The sequence below is a fragment of the Panthera leo genome, chromosome D1, assembly GCF_018350215.1.
Source record: "Panthera leo isolate Ple1 chromosome D1, P.leo_Ple1_pat1.1, whole genome shotgun sequence".
Lineage (NCBI taxonomy): Eukaryota > Metazoa > Chordata > Mammalia > Carnivora > Felidae > Panthera > Panthera leo.
In genome coordinates, this window is record NC_056688.1 from 104,927,893 (window position 1) to 104,945,544 (window position 17,652).

At 54.9% G+C, this 17,652-nt stretch overlaps 1 protein-coding gene across 1 annotated transcript; it reads right to left on the reverse strand.

Annotated features, from left to right (window-relative positions):
* Positions 1-15: 15 nt before the first annotated feature.
* On the reverse strand, positions 16-13,485 carry SLC15A3 (solute carrier family 15 member 3). Its single transcript, XM_042905086.1, has 8 exons — positions 12,761-13,485; positions 9,303-9,592; positions 7,302-7,449; positions 5,532-5,642; positions 4,659-4,827; positions 2,178-2,336; positions 782-937; positions 16-321 (listed from the first exon to the last, which is right to left on the reverse strand). Exons 1-8 carry the CDS (start codon positions 13,298-13,300, stop codon positions 167-169), a joined length of 1,728 nt encoding a protein of 575 aa, XP_042761020.1. The 5' UTR covers positions 13,301-13,485; the 3' UTR covers positions 16-166.
* Positions 13,486-17,652: the final 4,167 nt, after the last annotated feature.

Consider the following 17,652-nt stretch of genomic DNA (forward strand, 5'->3'; position numbering starts at 1 on the left):
CATCATGGACCATGCTCGTGAGGAAGGGCTTATGCCCCTTATTTATGGGAACCATTTCATCCTAATGTCGGGTACAGAATAAACTCAAGGAACCCCCACCTGGGACTGCTGCTGTCTGTGTCCTGGGGAGAGAAGCGAGGGGTCGGGGGGGAGGGGGGCGGCGTGCTCAGCCCCTATCCCTGCTGGGACAGCTTTGAGAGACTGGGCCCTGAGCTGCCCTCTCGTAGCGACCAGCGATCCAGATAAACAGGAGGGCCGTGGCAGCCTGAATGCTGGCCAGGAGGAAAAAGTAGAGGTCCATTCGGCAATTGTTGATGTTCCCTGGGGAAAAGGAGGGGTTGGCATTTGGGTTGGGTCGGGCAGGGCTCCCCTGGGACTGGCCGCTGAGAAGGTGCGGGCAGTGGGCGGGCAGACAGCCCTCTAGCATCTGGCCTGTTTCCTGTGGCTTCTGTAACTCCCTGGTTGCTAGCTATTCTTTACGGGGCTTAAAACACCAACACAACAGGGAAAGGTAAAGGTGGCCCTTCAGCCAGAATGACAGACTTCCAGATGCAGGAAGGAGCCTTGGAGGCCTGCTGAGTACACGGGTTCCTTTTTGACAGTTAGGGAAACTGAGGCCCAACGTGGGGAAGCCACATTGTGGGCGACTGGCCAAGTCTGGGCTAGAACCCGGTTCTCCCGAGTCCAGCCTGCGAATTTTCATTCTGCCCGGGGTCAAGTCACTTAGCAGCTGCCACGACCCTTCTGAGCCTCCCACCCCCAGGGAGGGCCCCACACTCACCGAAGTCCTTGGGGCAGTACAGCCAGCCCCCTGGCAGTGACAGGAGTGCCACGAGGCTGGAGCCCAAGAGTGAGCCCACTCCTGACAGGCAGAAGAAGATGCCCATGATGGCACCCTGCATGGAGCGAGGAGCCTCCGAGTAGGCAAACTCCAGGCCTGCAGAGGGAGGGGGGTGGGATCAGGCCGGTGGAGAGGCAGAGACGGAGTCCGAGGCCCCCAGCCCACACTCAACAAGCCCCCACCCTGGCCTCCCTGGCAGGACCGCCCACTACGTGGCTAGGACGACACCCATGCACCACCGACCCCTTGCCTCCGCCCTGCTCGTCTGTTCCCCTCCACCTGGACGCCCCCACATTGCTCTGTCTCCCCTCCTCCTCTTCCCTCTGCCCTGGACCAAACTGCAGACATGGTTATTTCCTGCCCAGCCTCTGCAAACGCCTCTTAAACTCCCCTGCCTCCTGTCTTCCTCCTCACACACTCAGATGGGTCTAAAACACGTCTAATGGGATCCTTTCCCTGCAAAAGTCTCCTACACTGGGTGTGTGTGTGTGTGAGACTATGGCCCCCAGAAGAAACTTCAACATCCAGGTTTGGCCCTGCACCTCCCAGCCTTCCGGATACTCCCCACAAAGCTCAGCTCTTTGCCAATGCTGTTCCCCTGCCTGTGACCTCCTTCCTGCCACCTGCTGAGTCCTGCCCCCGCTGCCCACCTGCCTCCTCCCCACCTCGTCCCCGGGCTTTCCCAACACCCTAGGGTCCCTTCCACAGTCCTCCACTGGGTTTACCGTCTGGGTGATGCCTCCCAATTCTGAGTCCCCTCCCCGAGCCTAGCCCTGGCCGGCAGCTGAGTAAGCTGCTCCCTGGCTGAGTGAAGAGCCCACGCCCACCCTTCGGCTCTGGCTCACAGCCCGGCCGGGGAGACAAACACGTGCTGCCTTTCTGACAACGCAGCACCCCATGTGCCGGGACAGACATTGGCAACAGGAGGAGAGAACGACTCCCTCTGCCTGGGGGGCCTCGGAAAAGGCCATACGGAGAAACTGGCATTTAGGCTCAGAAGGGAAGGGGAAATGGTTGTTCACTGTGAACCTGAGGCAGAGGGAACAGCAAATGCGCAGACCCGGGGGATGAGGAACACGGCACCAGGGACTGTGTGGGAAGTCCTTACGGGAGCGTCTTAATCCCCTCCAAATCTGCAGCGCCCATCACGGTGCCCGGCACAAACCAGATGCTGGGAAGTCCCCACTGGGTAAAGGCAGCCCCACTTAGGGAACCTGGCCTTCCTCCACCCGCACGAACCCGAGAAGCTGTGGCCGTGAGGCCGCTGACTTGGCCCGAGGCGGCACCAGGCAGAGCCCATCACTGGTGCGAGAGCAGGGGGAGGGGTCCAGCATACCTGGGATACTGGCAAAAATCTCACTGATCCCGATGAGCAGGTACTGAGGGACCTGCCACCAGATGGACAGAGGTGCTGCGTAGTACACATTCTTCCCGATCTGCTGGGACACCGTCTCGTTCCGATGGATGTACTGTAAACGCTCCATCTCTAGGCCTCCTGGAGTGGGGGGAAGGGGGGGACTGGAGTCAGGCCCACTGTGGGCAGCTTAGCCCATGGCAGAGGTTGGCATGTAGTAGGTATTCACTAGGTAGCCGAAGACTGAGCAGCAGGTAAGGAAGAGGATACTGGCCCAGGGGCAGGGTGGAGGTCCCAGATCTGAGTTTCAACCCTTTGATTTTTGCCTTGGCTGCTAGGAAGCTCAGAAGAGGTTTTGTAGTCATTCACAGGGACAACTTGCATTAATTGAGAGCCTGTTATGTGCTAGGCATAATCCAGTGGAGAAATGGGCAGAAGTCATGAATAGACACTTTTCTAAAGAAGACATCCAGATGGCCAACAGGCACATGAAACGATGCTCAACATCACTCCTCATCGGGGAAATACAAATCAAAACCACACTGAGATATCACCTCACCCTGATCGGAGTGGCTAAAATGAACAAATCAGGAGACTATAGATGCTGGTGAGGATGTGGAGAAACAGGAACCCTCTTGCCCTGTTGGTGGGAATGCAAACTGGTGCAGCCGCTCTGGAAAGCAGTGTGGAGGTTCCTCAAAAAATTAAAAATAGATCCACCCTATGACCCAGCAATAGCACTGCTAGGAATTTACCCGAGGGATACAGGAGTGCTGATGCATAGGGGCACTTGTACCCCAACGTTTATAGCAGCACTCTCAACAATAGCCAATTCATGGAAAAAGCCTAAATGTCCATCAACTGACAAATGGATAAAGAAGTTTGGTTTATATATACAATGGTATACTACTTGGCAATGAGAAAGTGAAATCTGGCCTTTTGTAGCAACACGGATGGAACTGGAGAGTATTATGCTAAGTGAAATAAGTCAGGCAGAGAAAGACAGATACCATACGTTTTCACTCATATGTGGATCCTGAGAAACTCAACAGAAGACCCGGGGGTGAGGAGAACGAGGGGGAAAAATGTTACAGAGAGGGAAGGAGGCAAAGCATAAGAGATGCTTAAATACTGAGAATAAACTGAGGGTTGATGGGGGGTGGGAGGGAGGGGAGGGTGGGTGATGGGCATTGAGGAGGGCACCTGTTGGGATGAGCCCTGGGTGTTGTATGGAAACCAATTTGACAATAAATTTCGTATTTAAAAAAATAATATGCAGTCTTGCATATGAGATAAAATAAAATTAATTAAATAAAAAATAAAATTAAAAAAAAAGGAGGTTAAGCACCCAGCCCACAGTTACGCAGCTAATGAGTAGCTGGGGCTGGATTTGAGAGCCCCGGTGTGTCTGATTTCGCTGCTGGCCCCGTTTCCGTGCGACCACACGACTTGTGTCCACTTGCAGGATCAAGTGTTACAGAATTGGTTTTCTAACCTGGCTTGCAAAGCTTCATTTTCTCTCCTTCCCCTTCTCTGCTTAGGAGGCAGCTGTGCTGTAGTGGAACGAACGCTGGATGTGGTGTTGGGTGACTCAGGTTCCAATCCTGGCCCTGCCACGCTGGCTAGCTGTGTGACCTTGGGTAAACCACGTAAGCTCTCTGAGACCCAGTGCTCACGTGCAAGGAGTGAGAACAAAATTCCCGGGGTTGCTTTGACGATGAAACAGGACAGGGTGCATTAAAGCACGGCACCGAAAAGAAACGTGGTTTGGTTTTCATCCTTGTTAACACGATACTGTTTATCGAGCTTGAATTCCCCCCTGCCTCCTACCTGTGATCCAGGCACAGTACTGGGGGTTTCCCCAGAACACTCCTGCTAGACTACATTCCGTGAGGGCGGAGGCCCGGTCCTGCACCAGGGCTGAATCCCCATTGTATCCCCATTGAGAAGATGGCACTCACAGACGCTAAGTAACTTCAGAACCATTCAGTTTCTAATTGAAAAGGACTCAGGTTTGTGCAGTAGCACAAAAGGCTTCTTGACCATTTTATAAATGGCTGCAAATCCTTTAGAACTGGAGGAAAGGAGAGAATAAATGATAAATTCTTTCTTTTTTTTTTAAGTGGCTGAGTGTCTGAAACATTCATCGAGCCCATTGTCTGGGTGCCCATGGGCACCAAATGAAAAAGAAAGAAAGAACCCTGGCTTTAGGGAACTTCCATCCCACTGAACACCTTATTCCCTCTCTTGGCCTGAGTTTCTTCACTCGTCAGGACGAGGGGAGGCTGGACTGGAGGAGGAGGGTCCCCTTCAGCTCAGGCCCTCTGGGAAGCCAAGGTGGCATCCGTGGCAGGAAGGTGTTCTTGGCCCCGGGCCCACGGCTCCAGCATTAGCCCGAAATGGAGCCAGCCTCCCCCGACCCCAGACAAAGGCCAGCTTCCCTCCCAGAGTCCCTCCACTCACCTGCCACAACCACGGAGGCAAAACCAAAGAACATCCCCAGTGCCATCTTCTGCAGGGCCGAGGGCAACAGCTTGCAACGCAGCAGTAAAGGGTCGAGCAAACGATCCTTCACGGGCACCAGGATCAGCACCACCACGACGTTGGCCAGGAGGAGCCAGGCTTCCGGGATCTGGGCGAGAGGGAGCCAAGCAAGGCAGGCTAGCGGAGCAGAAAGGGCTCTGGGCCGGAGTTGGGAGAACTGGCCTCCAGACTGTCCCTGGGTGGGCCAGGGTCGGCCCTCTCCCCTCTCTGAAATGCACATTCCTCAGCTGTGGAAGTCGCTGATGGGGTTAGATCAGGGAGGGCAGATGGGTTCCTCTAAGTCTACCAATGGGGAGCGGCTGCCGGGTACATTCTTGGGCCCAGCACGAAAACATGTCAAGGTTCATCAGTGATGTCTTCCCTGGGCAGGGAACAAAGGTATAGCGGCCAATGTCATTTAGCTGCCAGTTCCTAGGACCTTTGATGAGTCTTTGGGATGCCAAAGAACTGGTTTGGAAAGTCCCGGTAGAAGGCAGACATCTGGGCATCCGGGGGTCCCCGAGAGTGAGGGGACTCAGGATAGAACTGAGGGTCCCCGGCGCGTCTATCTGAGGGCCTGGCGGAGACGGGTGGGAGCAAAGCCGGCCTGAATTCTTCCGAGCAGTTGAGCATCTTGGCAGGATGCCTGGGCTGGGGCACAGCTTTACCCATCCCCCAGGCGCTTTTCCCGTTCCCTGAGGACCCCCTGCCCCCTGGGTGTGGAAGCTGCTTCTTTTCCTTCTCTTCTCGGAGGAGGAGGAGGCACCCAGCGGGGCCTGAAGTGGGGGGCTGGACGCCCACGTGGTCTCTTACCTTGTAGCTGCTGCCCTCGGCTCTCAGAGCCACGGAACTGTTGGACGGGTACTCAGGGAAAATGTTCGGGATGTGGAGGTGAAGACCTTGCAGGACATACGTGGACTGCATCTGCCAAGAGAGGTGGAGGCCTCACCTTCAGGCCGGGAGACTCCCAGCTCCCAGAGGGCCATTCTGCAGCCGAGCTCCCCGCGGTCCCCTCCCCCAGCCTGGGTTGGGGGGAGGGGAGCGGGGAGCTGATCTCCCTCCCCTCCATCCTCCTCGGGGAGCCAGGCCCCGTAGGGGAGCTTCCTGCCTTCCTGCGCTCTGCTCCCAGGCCTGTGCGTTGCGTGTGCAGCCTTGTCCCAGAGCCTGGGCACAGCTGGTCCGACTCACATTTGTGTCTCCAGGGCCTGGCACAGAGCGGGCGTGGATAAGTGGTTGTTGACGTAGGGAAGATAATGACATGGCTGTCCCCGCGGGGAGCTGGCATTTGACACCGAGGCCAGGCTGAGTCCCACAGGCTGACACAGCACAGACGCCGCATAGGCACGAACCCACCAGAATGGCACTGGACACGGGTGCAGGAGCAGGCTCCCGGCGGGGGCCCACCGCCCACTGATACCCACAGGTATCACCCCTTTGGTTGCCGTATAACACAGGGGATTGTATAACACACAATCCCACAGGAGGGGCAGGGGAGGGCACTTGGGTCGCTCAGGACCGCGGCTATTTACCTGGTGGTATGTAGGATGTCAATATTCTGAGAACCAGTATGACTGACAGTCAGCCACGGGCACCTGCACCCCATGTCCTGTCCCATCATGGACACCTTCCCTGTGCCACCCCCAAGTAGCAGGCTGGCCCTGCACAGCCCCCATCTTCTGTAACTCGAAACAAGCTTCTTACGAAGGGGATATGGAAGGCCATGACCTTGTGGTCTGGAGGGTAGAGGCTGGGGTAGGCTGCTGTCCGCCCTGTGCGCACACACACGCACACACACACACACACACACACACACACTGCTAACCTTCCCCTCAGGAAATGGTGGGGAGTAGTAGCTCTCTAACCTGGCTGAGTACCAGCATCAGTTTCTTATTCTAGAGACTTCTCCCAGCGATTCTCTTTCAGGGGTCTGGGGTAGGACATGGAATCCGTTTTTTTAAAGCTCTGCAGGTGGTTGTGAGACCACTGGGGTGGGGGATCACTGCTGCCATGTATTCAACCTTCGCCCCTAGCTGGCCGGGAGGCATTGAGCAACGGGCACACCTTCTCTGGGCCTCAGATGCCATGGCCGAGAATCTGAATGCCGTAGAGCTGTTACAGCCTCGAAGCCACCTGTTTTATACATGAGGCCCAGACAGATGGGGGTGACATTCACGTCATGGGGCCTCAGACCTGTCTCCAGAGTTCCTCATGCTATTAATTATCAGGATGGTGGGCCCGGGGGGGGGGGGGCACCTGGGCGGTTCAGTCGGTTGAGCATCTGACTTCGGCCCAGGTCATGATCTCGTGGTTTGTGAGTTCGAGCCCCACATCAGGTTCTCTGCTGTCAGCACAGAGCCCACTTCGGATCCTCTGTCCCCACCTCTCTCTCTGCCTCTCTCTCTCTCTCTCTCTCTCTCAAAAGTAAACATTTAAAAATTATCAAGATGGCTTTGTGCCAGGCCCCACGTAGCCCCAGTTCACTCTGTGAACCCCTGACCCCCTTTTCACATGCTCCGTGAGAGCTGAGCCCAGTCGGGCGACTGGGGAGCCAGTGTCGCCAGGACGAAAGGTCAGGACACTCACCTGGAAGTACACCATCCAGTAGGGCACCAGGGTCACCATGACGGGCAAGATCTTCACCAGAACCTGGAAATTGGCCATGTCCTCTTGCGGGGTGGGGCCGGGCTGGGGAGACCTCTGCGCAGGCAGCGTTTGGGTGCCTTGAGAGTCTCTGTGGGGCCACGGCAGCAAATAAAATAGCAGCCGTCATCACCACCGCCACGGCCATCGCCAGCCCCTAATTTAATCTTGCTCCCCTCTCACCAGTGACCGTAGCCATCACCTCCAAAATGACCCATCTCCTCCCTCCACCAGGAGCACCACCTTCCCCAGCCTCAGCATCCTCACCGTTATCGTCGTTAGGGAGACGATCGCCCCCCAGAGCCAGCCTCCCGCAGTGCTCACTACACTCCCAGTCACCGTCCTCCCTATTACCTCCTCTCTCGCGCAGGTGGCTGATCAAGACCCATCCCACCCGAGCCGTGGCCCCGTGGTCCCGGAGAAAGTAGACCAGTGACTGTGGCGAGCGGAGTCTTGGGGGATTTTTGGCTCGCAGCATCAGTTTTCAGTGGGAAGCAGGGAAGTCCCTGTCCAAGCCTGACTCAGAGAGGCTGGCCCAGGTTTGATACGCCCCCCAAAACCCCCTGCTTGCTGTCTCCAAGTCCAGACTCCTCCACAGGCAACATTACAGCCCTCTCCCTACCGGATGAGGAGGGAGGGAGCAGAGAGGTAGGGGTGCAAGGGAAGTGATCGGGGAAACAGGATAGATCAACCACTGCTATGACCTTTGCCCTTTGCCGCATCCTTTGAAAATTAAAACTTTTCCTTAATGCTTATTTATTTGGGGGGGGGGGAGAGGGGCAAAGAGAGAGGGAGACAGAGAACCCGAAGCCGGGTCAGGCTCTGAGCTGTCAGCACAGAGCCTGACACGGGACTCGAACCCACGAACCGCAAGATCTGAGCCTTTGAGATGCCAAAAGGGATAACACCAGTGTGGTCATTTCCAAAGAAGGGCCACCATCACCTTCTCCCCTCCCAGTATGTGATGACACTCTTCCACTAATGGGTGATTAGTTCCCCTGCCCTTGAATCTGGGCCAGCCGTGTAGCTGTGCTGACCAAAGGAATGAGCAGAGGTGATGCTCTGGGATTTCAAGCCTCCTGAAGGACCAACAGCTTCTGCTTCCTTCCCTTTGGAACATTCTCTCTTGGAAAGCTCCCTCCTCTGGCAACCCAGACACCTCGTTGTGGCAAGCTCCAGCCACAGGCGTGAGGCCCCATGTCTGTGCTGACACCTCAGAGCCTGGAGCCTGCTTCGGATTCTGTGCCTCCCTCTCTCTCTGCCCCACCCCTCCTTTCTAAAATAAATAAAATAAACGTTAATTTTTTATTTTTTTAATTTTAAAACAAAACCCCGCAGCAATGCACCAGCTTGGAAAAACATGTTCCGCACCTTTCCCGCCTCGATCCCACCGACAGGATCTGTAACTGGCTCCAAGGCCTCCAAGTCGGCTTGGCGTAAGCAGCCAATTAACTTAGGAAGGAGAAGAGCAAAAGGAAGGCATCGTGCATTTGCAAGATCAAGAACCTCCCTCCCTGGGATGCCGGCTAGTGGAGTAGGAGCAAGTTTGGCTGACTTCTTAGACGTTCTCATACCTAATGTCAGGGTGGTGTTGTATCCCAACAGCCTTTGCTGGTACTATCTCCGCCATCACCGCCTCCCCTGCCACGGTCGGTCGCCATTGATTCGCTAACAAACACCGCCACCTCTACCTTCACAGGCACCGTCACCGTCAGGACCATTAACATCCTCTCACTTTCTACAGTTTACCCACTGCAGTATCACCACCCAACACCTTGACCTCCGTCACAGTGGGCAGCTCTGGTCCCCGGAGAGCAGGTTGTCATAAAGGGTTACCTCGGGAGGTGGAGCGGAATGTTCTCCCAACTGGACTGCGCCTCCCCGGGAGAAGCCCCGCCCTTCCCCAGGCTCCGCGGCCCCCTTCGCCACGAGCCCTCTCCTCACCTGGTGGAGTGTCGGTGCCACAGCCGGGGACAGCAGTTTTGGAGGGCAAGTTTAAGCATGGAGGACACTTGGCTGCCTGTGGGGGGCTTGGTGACGAAGATGGGGGTGGCAAAGAGGAAGATGAAGAAGGCCAGGCCCACGCAGCCCACGGTGATGCCGTAGCCCAGCAGGAAGTTGACGTTCTGTTGGATAAAGGCCACCACCAGCAGCGACAGCACGGCACCCACGTTGATACTCCAATAAAGCCAGTTGAAGAAGCGGCGACTGGCATGGCGGCCAAGATCCATCACCTGCTGGGCAGGCGTGAGGGTAAGGGCCCAGGAGGTCCAGGGGCACCCCGCCACGATGTGCCTGCGCCCCCTTTCCCACAGAGGCACTTCCTGGGTCAGTGGGTGAACATTCCAGCACTTTCCTACCCCCGGATCACTAACTAGACACTCAATAAATATCTATGCATTGAATGAATAAACCTTTCCCTTGGGAGTCACTTGTTAATGACCAGGACATTTGGCACAGCTGTTTTTTCATGCTCGCGGCTCACGGCGCCTTTTTATGTTCACCAAGTAGCGCACACAACAGATGTCTGATGCCACTTTGCTCGTTTCCGGTTGATTTCTCCCTTTGTCTTTGACTGAACAACCTTTATACGCATCACCTTTGTAATCGGAAGAAGGCCAATAAAGATCAGGTCTGTTCCGCATTATTAAATATGATGTACGCATCTTACTGAAAAAACAGTTAAAAGTCTAATTGAGAATCTCCTCTGCAACTTGGAGATGCAGAGTTTTCTATTCTGGCTCATCCCTTCCCCTCGACTCGCTGCCTCTGGTATACGGGCAGTCAAACAAGGTTGGCATATCAGCGAAAACAGAGGTGGGCTTGGACACAGCCCCAAGAGAGGGTTCTGGCCTGGTGAGAAAACAAAACAAAACAAAACAAAAAAACAAAACCAGGCCCCCCAGCAAGGGCAGAAGGACTGAAAATCTTTACCCAGGATTTGGATCAATCTGCAACAGTCAGGCCCCAGGCCCCCTTCCGGTCTGCTGGCTCGGGTCAGCTGCACTGACTGATCCCACCTCTCCCAGACCCCAGTCCCAGTTCTGACTCTGTAGATCTGGGGCAGGGACCAGGCATCTGCATTTCTAAAAGGCAGTGAGGACTAGAGGTCAGTTCTCTAGGTGATTCTGTGCACATTACACCCGTCGCCCTTTCAACAAACCGCCACATCTCAAAACCCAAAAAAAGCTCTCCTTTTTGTCAAGCTTTACTTTCTGTAACTGCGTGGGGGGAAAAAGTATGTATTTTGCTCCTTTTCCAAATATAAAATTAGAGTCCATACGGATGCATCCCCTCGGAGGTTCTGAGGGGTCCTTTCGGCAATGGAGAAGGACGGGCCTGTCCACTCAACGAGAATTTTTGCTGTCGACTTTCAAGCAGAAAATTAAATAAGTCCTATTACGTGCAGCCACTTCCATTTAGTCATTGGAAGTAAATGAATACGACAATTGCAACTCTAAGGGGAAGACCAGCAGCCCATTCAGGATATAAATGAGCTCTCCCAAAATGAGCACTTTGTCAAGAATGATGGATGGCCCTTTCTGAAATCAGCAAGGGTGTTCAAACCGCAGCTCCTGGGTATGGCTGTCTGCCAGATGCTGCCAACTTTTCCCACCCACACATCCTTCATCTGACCGCCCCCCTAAATTCTGCAGCAGCCCCTTACCGCTCTGATGTACCTACTCCTGTCACCCCCATCCACTCTCCACCGCAGCCAGAGACATTTTTAAAGAACTCAAATCCAGTGAGGTCCACCCCTGCCTGAAACCATTTCAGTGTTTCCAGCCTGTCCTACGTCAGGTTTGGACCCCAGGGGGCAGCCTCCCAGTCTGGCTTTGCCCCACCCAAAGGCCAAGCTCAGAAAACAGGAGAATGTTCGAGAGCAGTTATCACTCTTGATGTCACTGGAGTTCTGCCACCAGGTGGAAGGAGAGACAGGGGGCACTGGATGGCTGAGGCTCTCTGGAGGTCAGTGAGGTCAAGGGCACAGATTAAGGGCCCCTGGCAGTATACCGGATGTCAGTGAAAGAGTACAACGAAGGGAAGAAGAGGGATTCCTATTGGTCGATGTTGGGGATCTCCTAGTCTGAAGGCAGGTCGACAGCATCCAAGGACTGGACAGGCTGCCCAGGGGGCACTGAGTCCCCCGTCACCAAAGAATCCAAACAGGCCGGATGAGGAAGTCCTTGGCAAGGACACTGGAATTGTGGACGCCAGCTGGATGCAATGATTCTTTTTAAAATGTCACCCTTTATGGTGGTGAATACATACAATGAAAGAACATTTGAAAAACAGAGACAATGAGGGAAAAGTACAATTAGCCCAGTGGCCTGACCACTGCTACAGTTTTTTTTCCTGTTTCCCGTTTTAGCTGATTCCTGGTCTTTTTTCCTATGGAAGGGCTGGAAGGCTGCCCTCCGGGCTATAATCACATTCTGCATGCAGTTCTGCCTCGATTTGGCTCACTAACACCATAGCTGGTTTAATCATATTACATATTACTTAAAATTATTGTCTAACATCCTACTGAGGAAAGCTATGAAAACATAGCCACGTGGTTAGGCATTTACTCATTTGTTTAGTAAATATTTACTGAATTTCTCCTATGTGCCATGCTCTGTCCAAAAGCATACAGAGAAACACTCATCAGTTAAAATATTTGCCCCAATGCTCCTGGGTAGTGAGTAGCAGAGCTGGGATCTGGACAAACTGGCTTGAACCAACCTTTGCACTGCTGGTGAGGTAGAGGCTTTCTCCTTCCCTAACCCCCCCCCCCACCCCTATAACACATAAAGATGGGGCTCATGGGGGCGCCTGGGTGGCTCAGTCTGTTAAGCCTCCCACTCTTGGTTTCTGTTCAGGTCATGATCTCACAGCTTCGTAGGTTCGAGCCCCATAACGGAGGCTGCGCTGACAGCACAGAGCCCGCTTGGGATTCTCTCTCTCCCTCTCTCTCTGCCCTTCCCCCCGCCCCTCAAAATAAATAAATAAACTTTAAAAAAATATGGGGCTCATGGTGGGGCCTGAAGTCCAGCTTCCCACTCTTTGATCTGCTCTCTGTGTGACCTTGGACAGGTTGATCAATATCCCCAAACCTCAGTGTCCTCACCTGTAAAATGGACACAATAATACCACCTACCTCCGGGATAGTTAAGAGAATTAAAGGAGTTACAACAGTGAAGGTGGCTCGTGGAGAAAAGCAACTACCCGCTACGGTTATCGCCATCGCGGCCATCGTGACTGTTAGAGTTGGCTCCCCCCGCCCCTTTTCTTTCGAATAAGGAAACCGGGCGCAGAGTGGGGAAGTGGTTTGCCCGAGGTCTCCCCTGGCTCCCGGTCTCAGCCCCCACGAACCCCGCGGGCCCCGCGCGTCGCCTGGGCCTCCGCCCGCCGCCACTCACCTGGTCGGCCCCGAAGGAGGTGAGGTTGCTCCGGATGGAGCTGGCGGCCAGGGCGAGCAGCAGCAGCCCCGAGTAGAGCGTGGGCGCGCAGTACAGGGCGGGCGAGGCGCGCGGGCAGTCCGGCGACGGGCAGGCGGGCCCCAGCGGCGACTCGGGCACCTCCCCGCAGAAGGAACGGCGGCCGTCGAGGAAGGCGGTGGCGGCCAGCAGGCTGGAGGCGGACAGGTAGAGCAGCAGGCTGAGCGCGATGGCGCGGTGGCGGCCCAGGTAGGCGTCGGCCAGCCAGCCGCCCACGGGCGCCAGCAGGTAGGACGCGCCCAGGAAGACGAGCGCCGCGCGGGACGCCTGCTGCCCGTCCCAGTGGAAGCGGGCGCTGTTGAGGTAGAGCACCAGGTTGGCCGAGACGCCGAAGAAGGCGGCGCGCTCCAGCGCCTCCACCAGCAGCACCGCGGCCGCCGCCGTCCGCCGCCACCGTCGGGGCCCCCGCGGCCTGCGCGCCAGCAGCGGCCGGCGCTCCTCCCGGGCGCGCGGCGGGGGCATCCTCCACCTGCGGCCCCCGAACGGGCGGCCCTCCCTTCTCACCCGCTGTGGCTCACCCCCTCTCCCCCTCTGTCTCCCTGACCCCTCTGCCTGGTTTTCCCCTTGCCGCCTCTGCGGCTACCCGGTCTCTGCCTCCCCGTCCCTGACCCTCAACTCTCCCCCTGTCCCCTCCACCCACCCCTGACTCTCCCTCCTTCCTCCCGCGGCTCTTTTTCCCCCTCCTCTCCACCCCTCAGGCCCCCCTGCCGACCCCTTTTCGCCCCACTTCTCCGCCCCTCCTCCTCCTCTCCTGTGGGTCTCCCAGTCGTTCGCCCCGTCTGAATTGTCGTCCCTTCCCCCTGTGACACCTGGCGTGTCCTCTGGGGGAGGCGGCCCTCGCACAGGGCTCGCTCTGCCCCCACCGGCCTTGCTGTCTCCTCCACCTCCTCCTTGCCCCCTCCCCCCCCCTGCCTCCCCTCCTCCTTGGCCCCCTCTGGCTCTGGCTCCCTGCTCGGCCGAGGCCGCCTCCGACCAGCTTTGTGCTTCTTGAGAAATTCTGGGCTCTTCTCGCTTCCCCTTTCTCTGGCCAGGCTGGGTCACATGGTGCTGTGGGGTGCTTGGGAGAAATGAAAGCCTGGGTCACAGGGTCTCTGCCGGCCTGGCTTTCTAAAAACCTCCCTCCTTCTCCAGACCACTCTTCCCACCCCCACCTCGGGAGCCCGGGAGCCCGAGGACTCTTTTCCATCTTTCACTTTCGCTTCTTCCCTGGAACCCACTTTGGCTGCATCCTCTTTCAGTCACTATCCAAAGCTACAGTGAGGGAACTACCAAAGCCATTTGCATCATGTGGTCCCCACCCCCGCCCCCGCCCACTTTACAGATGCAGAGACCGAGACCCAGAGGGAGGACCTGTAGGCAGGGAGGGTGGGGATTACCAGCTCTGCTGGTGCTAACTGAACCAAGGGTGAACCACTGTAGGGGCTCGTGAGTGACAGGGGAAGCTCTCGGAATGCAATTCAGATTGTGTAACTGCCATCAGGAGGAAGGAAGCGGGGACACCTTCAGGAAGCATGTGGTGCCACAGAGGGCCCACGAGTGAGTCGAGATTTAGAGTGGTCTGGACCTCAGACCAAATCCAAACCGGGCCTCAGCACGGCCTGCTCAGAGACCTGCGATGCACTGAGATTAAGAGCCGGCCCTCAGGTGCAGCCTAAAAGCCCAGAGAGTTCTCACTCCCGCCCTCCTCCAATCTCACAACAGCCCCGGGGACCTTCTTTCCATTCCCCCCAACTGCTGAGCTCTGCTTCCTGCCAGAACTGCTCTCCCTCCGGAACTCTGCATGGCCGGCCTCTTCTCTTTATTTGGATTTCAGCTGAAATGTCTCCTCTTCATAGAGACCTTCCTGACGGTCCTCAGTAGTTGCCTGCTGGATCCCCAGCACCCTCCATCTGTCACACTGTCTTGTTTTCCTGTCTTCAGAGCACAGAATACTTGTTCCATTACTGGTTTATTGTCTTCCCCAATAGAGTAGAAGTTCCATTCGGTCAAGGACATTGTCTTTTTTTTTTTAAAGAATTAATTAAAAAAAAATTTTTTTTAAATGTTCGTTCATTTTTGAGAGAGACAGAGAGCATGAGTGGGTGAGGGGCAGAGAGAGAGAGAGAGGAAGACACAACTTGAAGCAGGCTCCAGGCTCTGAGCTGTCAGCACCGAGCCCGACGCGGGCCTCGAACCCACGCATCACGAGATCACGACCTGAGCCGAAGTCCGACGCTTAACGGACTGAGCCACCCAGGCGCCCTGGATGCTTCCAAGTTTGGGCCATTATGAGTAAAGCTGCTTTGAGCATCTTTGAGCAGGTTTTCACGTGGATGTCATTTTTCAACTCCTTTGGGTAAATCCCAAAGAGCGCGATTGCTGGATCATATGGTAAGAGTATGCAGAGTTGTGCGAGAAACTTGCCAAACTGTCTTCGAAAGCGGCTGTGCCGTTTTGCATTCTCCCCGGGGATGAAGGGGAGCTCCTGTTGCTCCCAGTTCTTGCTGGCGTTTGGTATTGCCAGTGTTCTGGATTTTGGCCATTTTAATGGGCGTGTAGTGGCATCTCATTGTTGCTTTGATTTGCATTTCCCTGATGACAGGATCTGAAGCGCCTTTTCCTGTGCTTGCTGGCTTGCTTGCTTTTTATTTTTTTTAAAAGACTATTCATTTATTTTGAGAGAGACAGAGACAGCGTGAGTTGGGAGGGGCAGAGAGAGGGGAGAGAGAGGGAGAGAGAAAGAGAGAGAATCCCAAGCAGGCTTCGCACTGTCAGCGCAGAGCCTGACATGGGGCTCAAACTCTCGAAACCATGAGATCGTGACTTGAGCTGAAACCAAGATTTGGACACTGAACCAACTGAACCCCCCCAGGCGCCTCTCATATGCTTATTTCTGATCTGTTTCTCTTTGGCGAAATGTCTGTTAAGGTCCTTGGATTTTTTTTTTTAATCAGGTTGCTTGTTTTCTCATTGTTGAGTTTTAAGAGTTCTTGGTATATTTTGGACAACAGTCCTGCATCAGATGTGTCTTTTGCAAATATTTCCCCCCACACTGTGATTGTCGTCTAATTCTCTTGACGTGGTCTTGCACAGAGCGGAAGCTGTTGGTTTGATGAAATCCAGCTTATCAATGATTTATTCTGTGGATCGCATCTTTGGCGTTGCATCTAAAAAGTCATCACCATACTCGAGGTCATGCAGGCTTTCTCCTGTTATCTTCCGGGAATGTCATAGTCTTGTGTTTTTACATTTAAGCCTATGATCCATTTTGAGTTAATTTTTGTGAAGTACGTAACGTCTGTGTCTGGATTCATTTTTTAAATGTTTATTTATTATTTATCTCGAGAGAGACCGAGAGAGGGAGAGAGAGAATTCCAAGTAGACTCCCCACTATCAGCACAGAGCCCGACGCGGGACTCGAGCTCACAAATCGTGAGATCATGACGCGAGCTGAAATCAAGAGTCGGCCACTTAACCTCCTGAGCTTGTCTAGTCTTTCACTGTTTTATTCCCCGTGAGTGTCTAGTGTGTGGCCCCTAGTAGGTGCTCAATAAACACTGGTTGAATGGAGGAATGGAAAGAGGCTCCCAAGCCAAGATTTGTAAGAATAGCATCAGAAAGGCTGAAAGCCAAAGTAAACAGCTGTAGATGGCCACCGAAGACTGGGTTCTTAAGCTTCCTATCAGGCGACAAGCCACGCTGGGATGGATGGACAAGTCCACGCAGGGTAAGGTGTGATGCAGGGTGGCAGAGAAAAGACAGCGCTCTTCACCCGGGATTCTCTTTCAGCCCCTGCGGTCAGGGACAGGTGCTTTGGATGGGGCGGCCAGACCCCGGGGTCTCCTAGCCTCTTCCCGAGGCTCCAGTGAAGCTGCCTCTGCCTCTACGTGGAGGAAGCTTGGGATCGTCAGCGTGTGATGAGAAAGCACACGTCACATCAGACTCAGCTGTGACCTTTCTTGGCAAGGTCACTAGGGTGGCGGATCTGACAAGCACCAGCCCCAGGGGGCTGAGCTTTGCAGACGAGAGTACTGATCTGCTGTCAGTGACCTTCAGGCACTGGAGGATGAAGGGCAAGTCCCCCGCAAGCAATGTGGCCAGCGGAGAAGAGCCAAGAGAAGGAAGCATCAAAGAAGAGACAGGTGAAGTTTCTTCCTTTCTGTCCAGTCCCTGCTCCCGAGGTGCCTGGGGGCCAGGAACTGGGGAGTGGGGGTGGGGTGACTAGAGAAGGTCCCGGGACCTGCTTACTTAGGGAGACCGTGGGGACAAACTGCTTCTTGCAGGCAGAGGAAGCAGCATTCTGAACAGAGACGTGACTGTCACCTGAACACGGGTTAAACATCGATCACCCGTGTTTAAGGGAGCTGGAGAGTAGACTTTCAGTACTGAGGAGACCCAGAGCTGGCGGCCCATGACCATGACCCACAAACAGAGGCAGCTGGGTCCAGAGAGAATTTGGCCACATGGCGTGAAGTTTTTGTCTTTGTTTCCATTATTGTTTTTTCATTCAAAACGTTTTTAAAAATTATTTATCTCCTGGGGTGCCTGGGTGGCTCAGTCGGTTAAGCGTCGGACTCCGGCTCAGGTCATGATCTCACAGTCCGTGGGTTTGAGCCCTGCATCAGGCTCTGTGCAGACAGCTCGGAGCCTGGAGCCTGCTTCGGATTCTGTGTCTCCCTCTTTCTGTGCCCCTCCCCCGCTCATGCTCTGTCTCACTGTGTCTCTCAAAAATAAATAAATGCTCAAAAAATCTTTTGAAAAAATAAAATAATTTTAATTATCTCCTTTAAACATTAAGAAATGTTCGTGTGGGGGATCCTGGGTGGCTCAGTCGG

What these genes read in the sequence shown, in the direction of transcription:
- SLC15A3 (XM_042905086.1), bottom strand. Translation starts at nt 13,300, where the DNA reads ATGCCCCCGCCGCGCGCCCGGGAGGAGCGCCGGCCGCTGCTGGCGCGC. An exon ending in GATTTTTGCCAGTATCCCAG is followed by an intron (nt 938 to 2,177) that starts GTATGCTGGACC and finishes CTCCCTCTGCAG; the next exon opens with GCCTGGAGTTTGCCTACTCG. An exon ending in GTACTGCCCCAAGGACTTCG is followed by an intron (nt 322 to 781) that starts GTGAGTGTGGGG and finishes CCTTTTCCCCAG; the next exon opens with GGAACATCAACAATTGCCGA.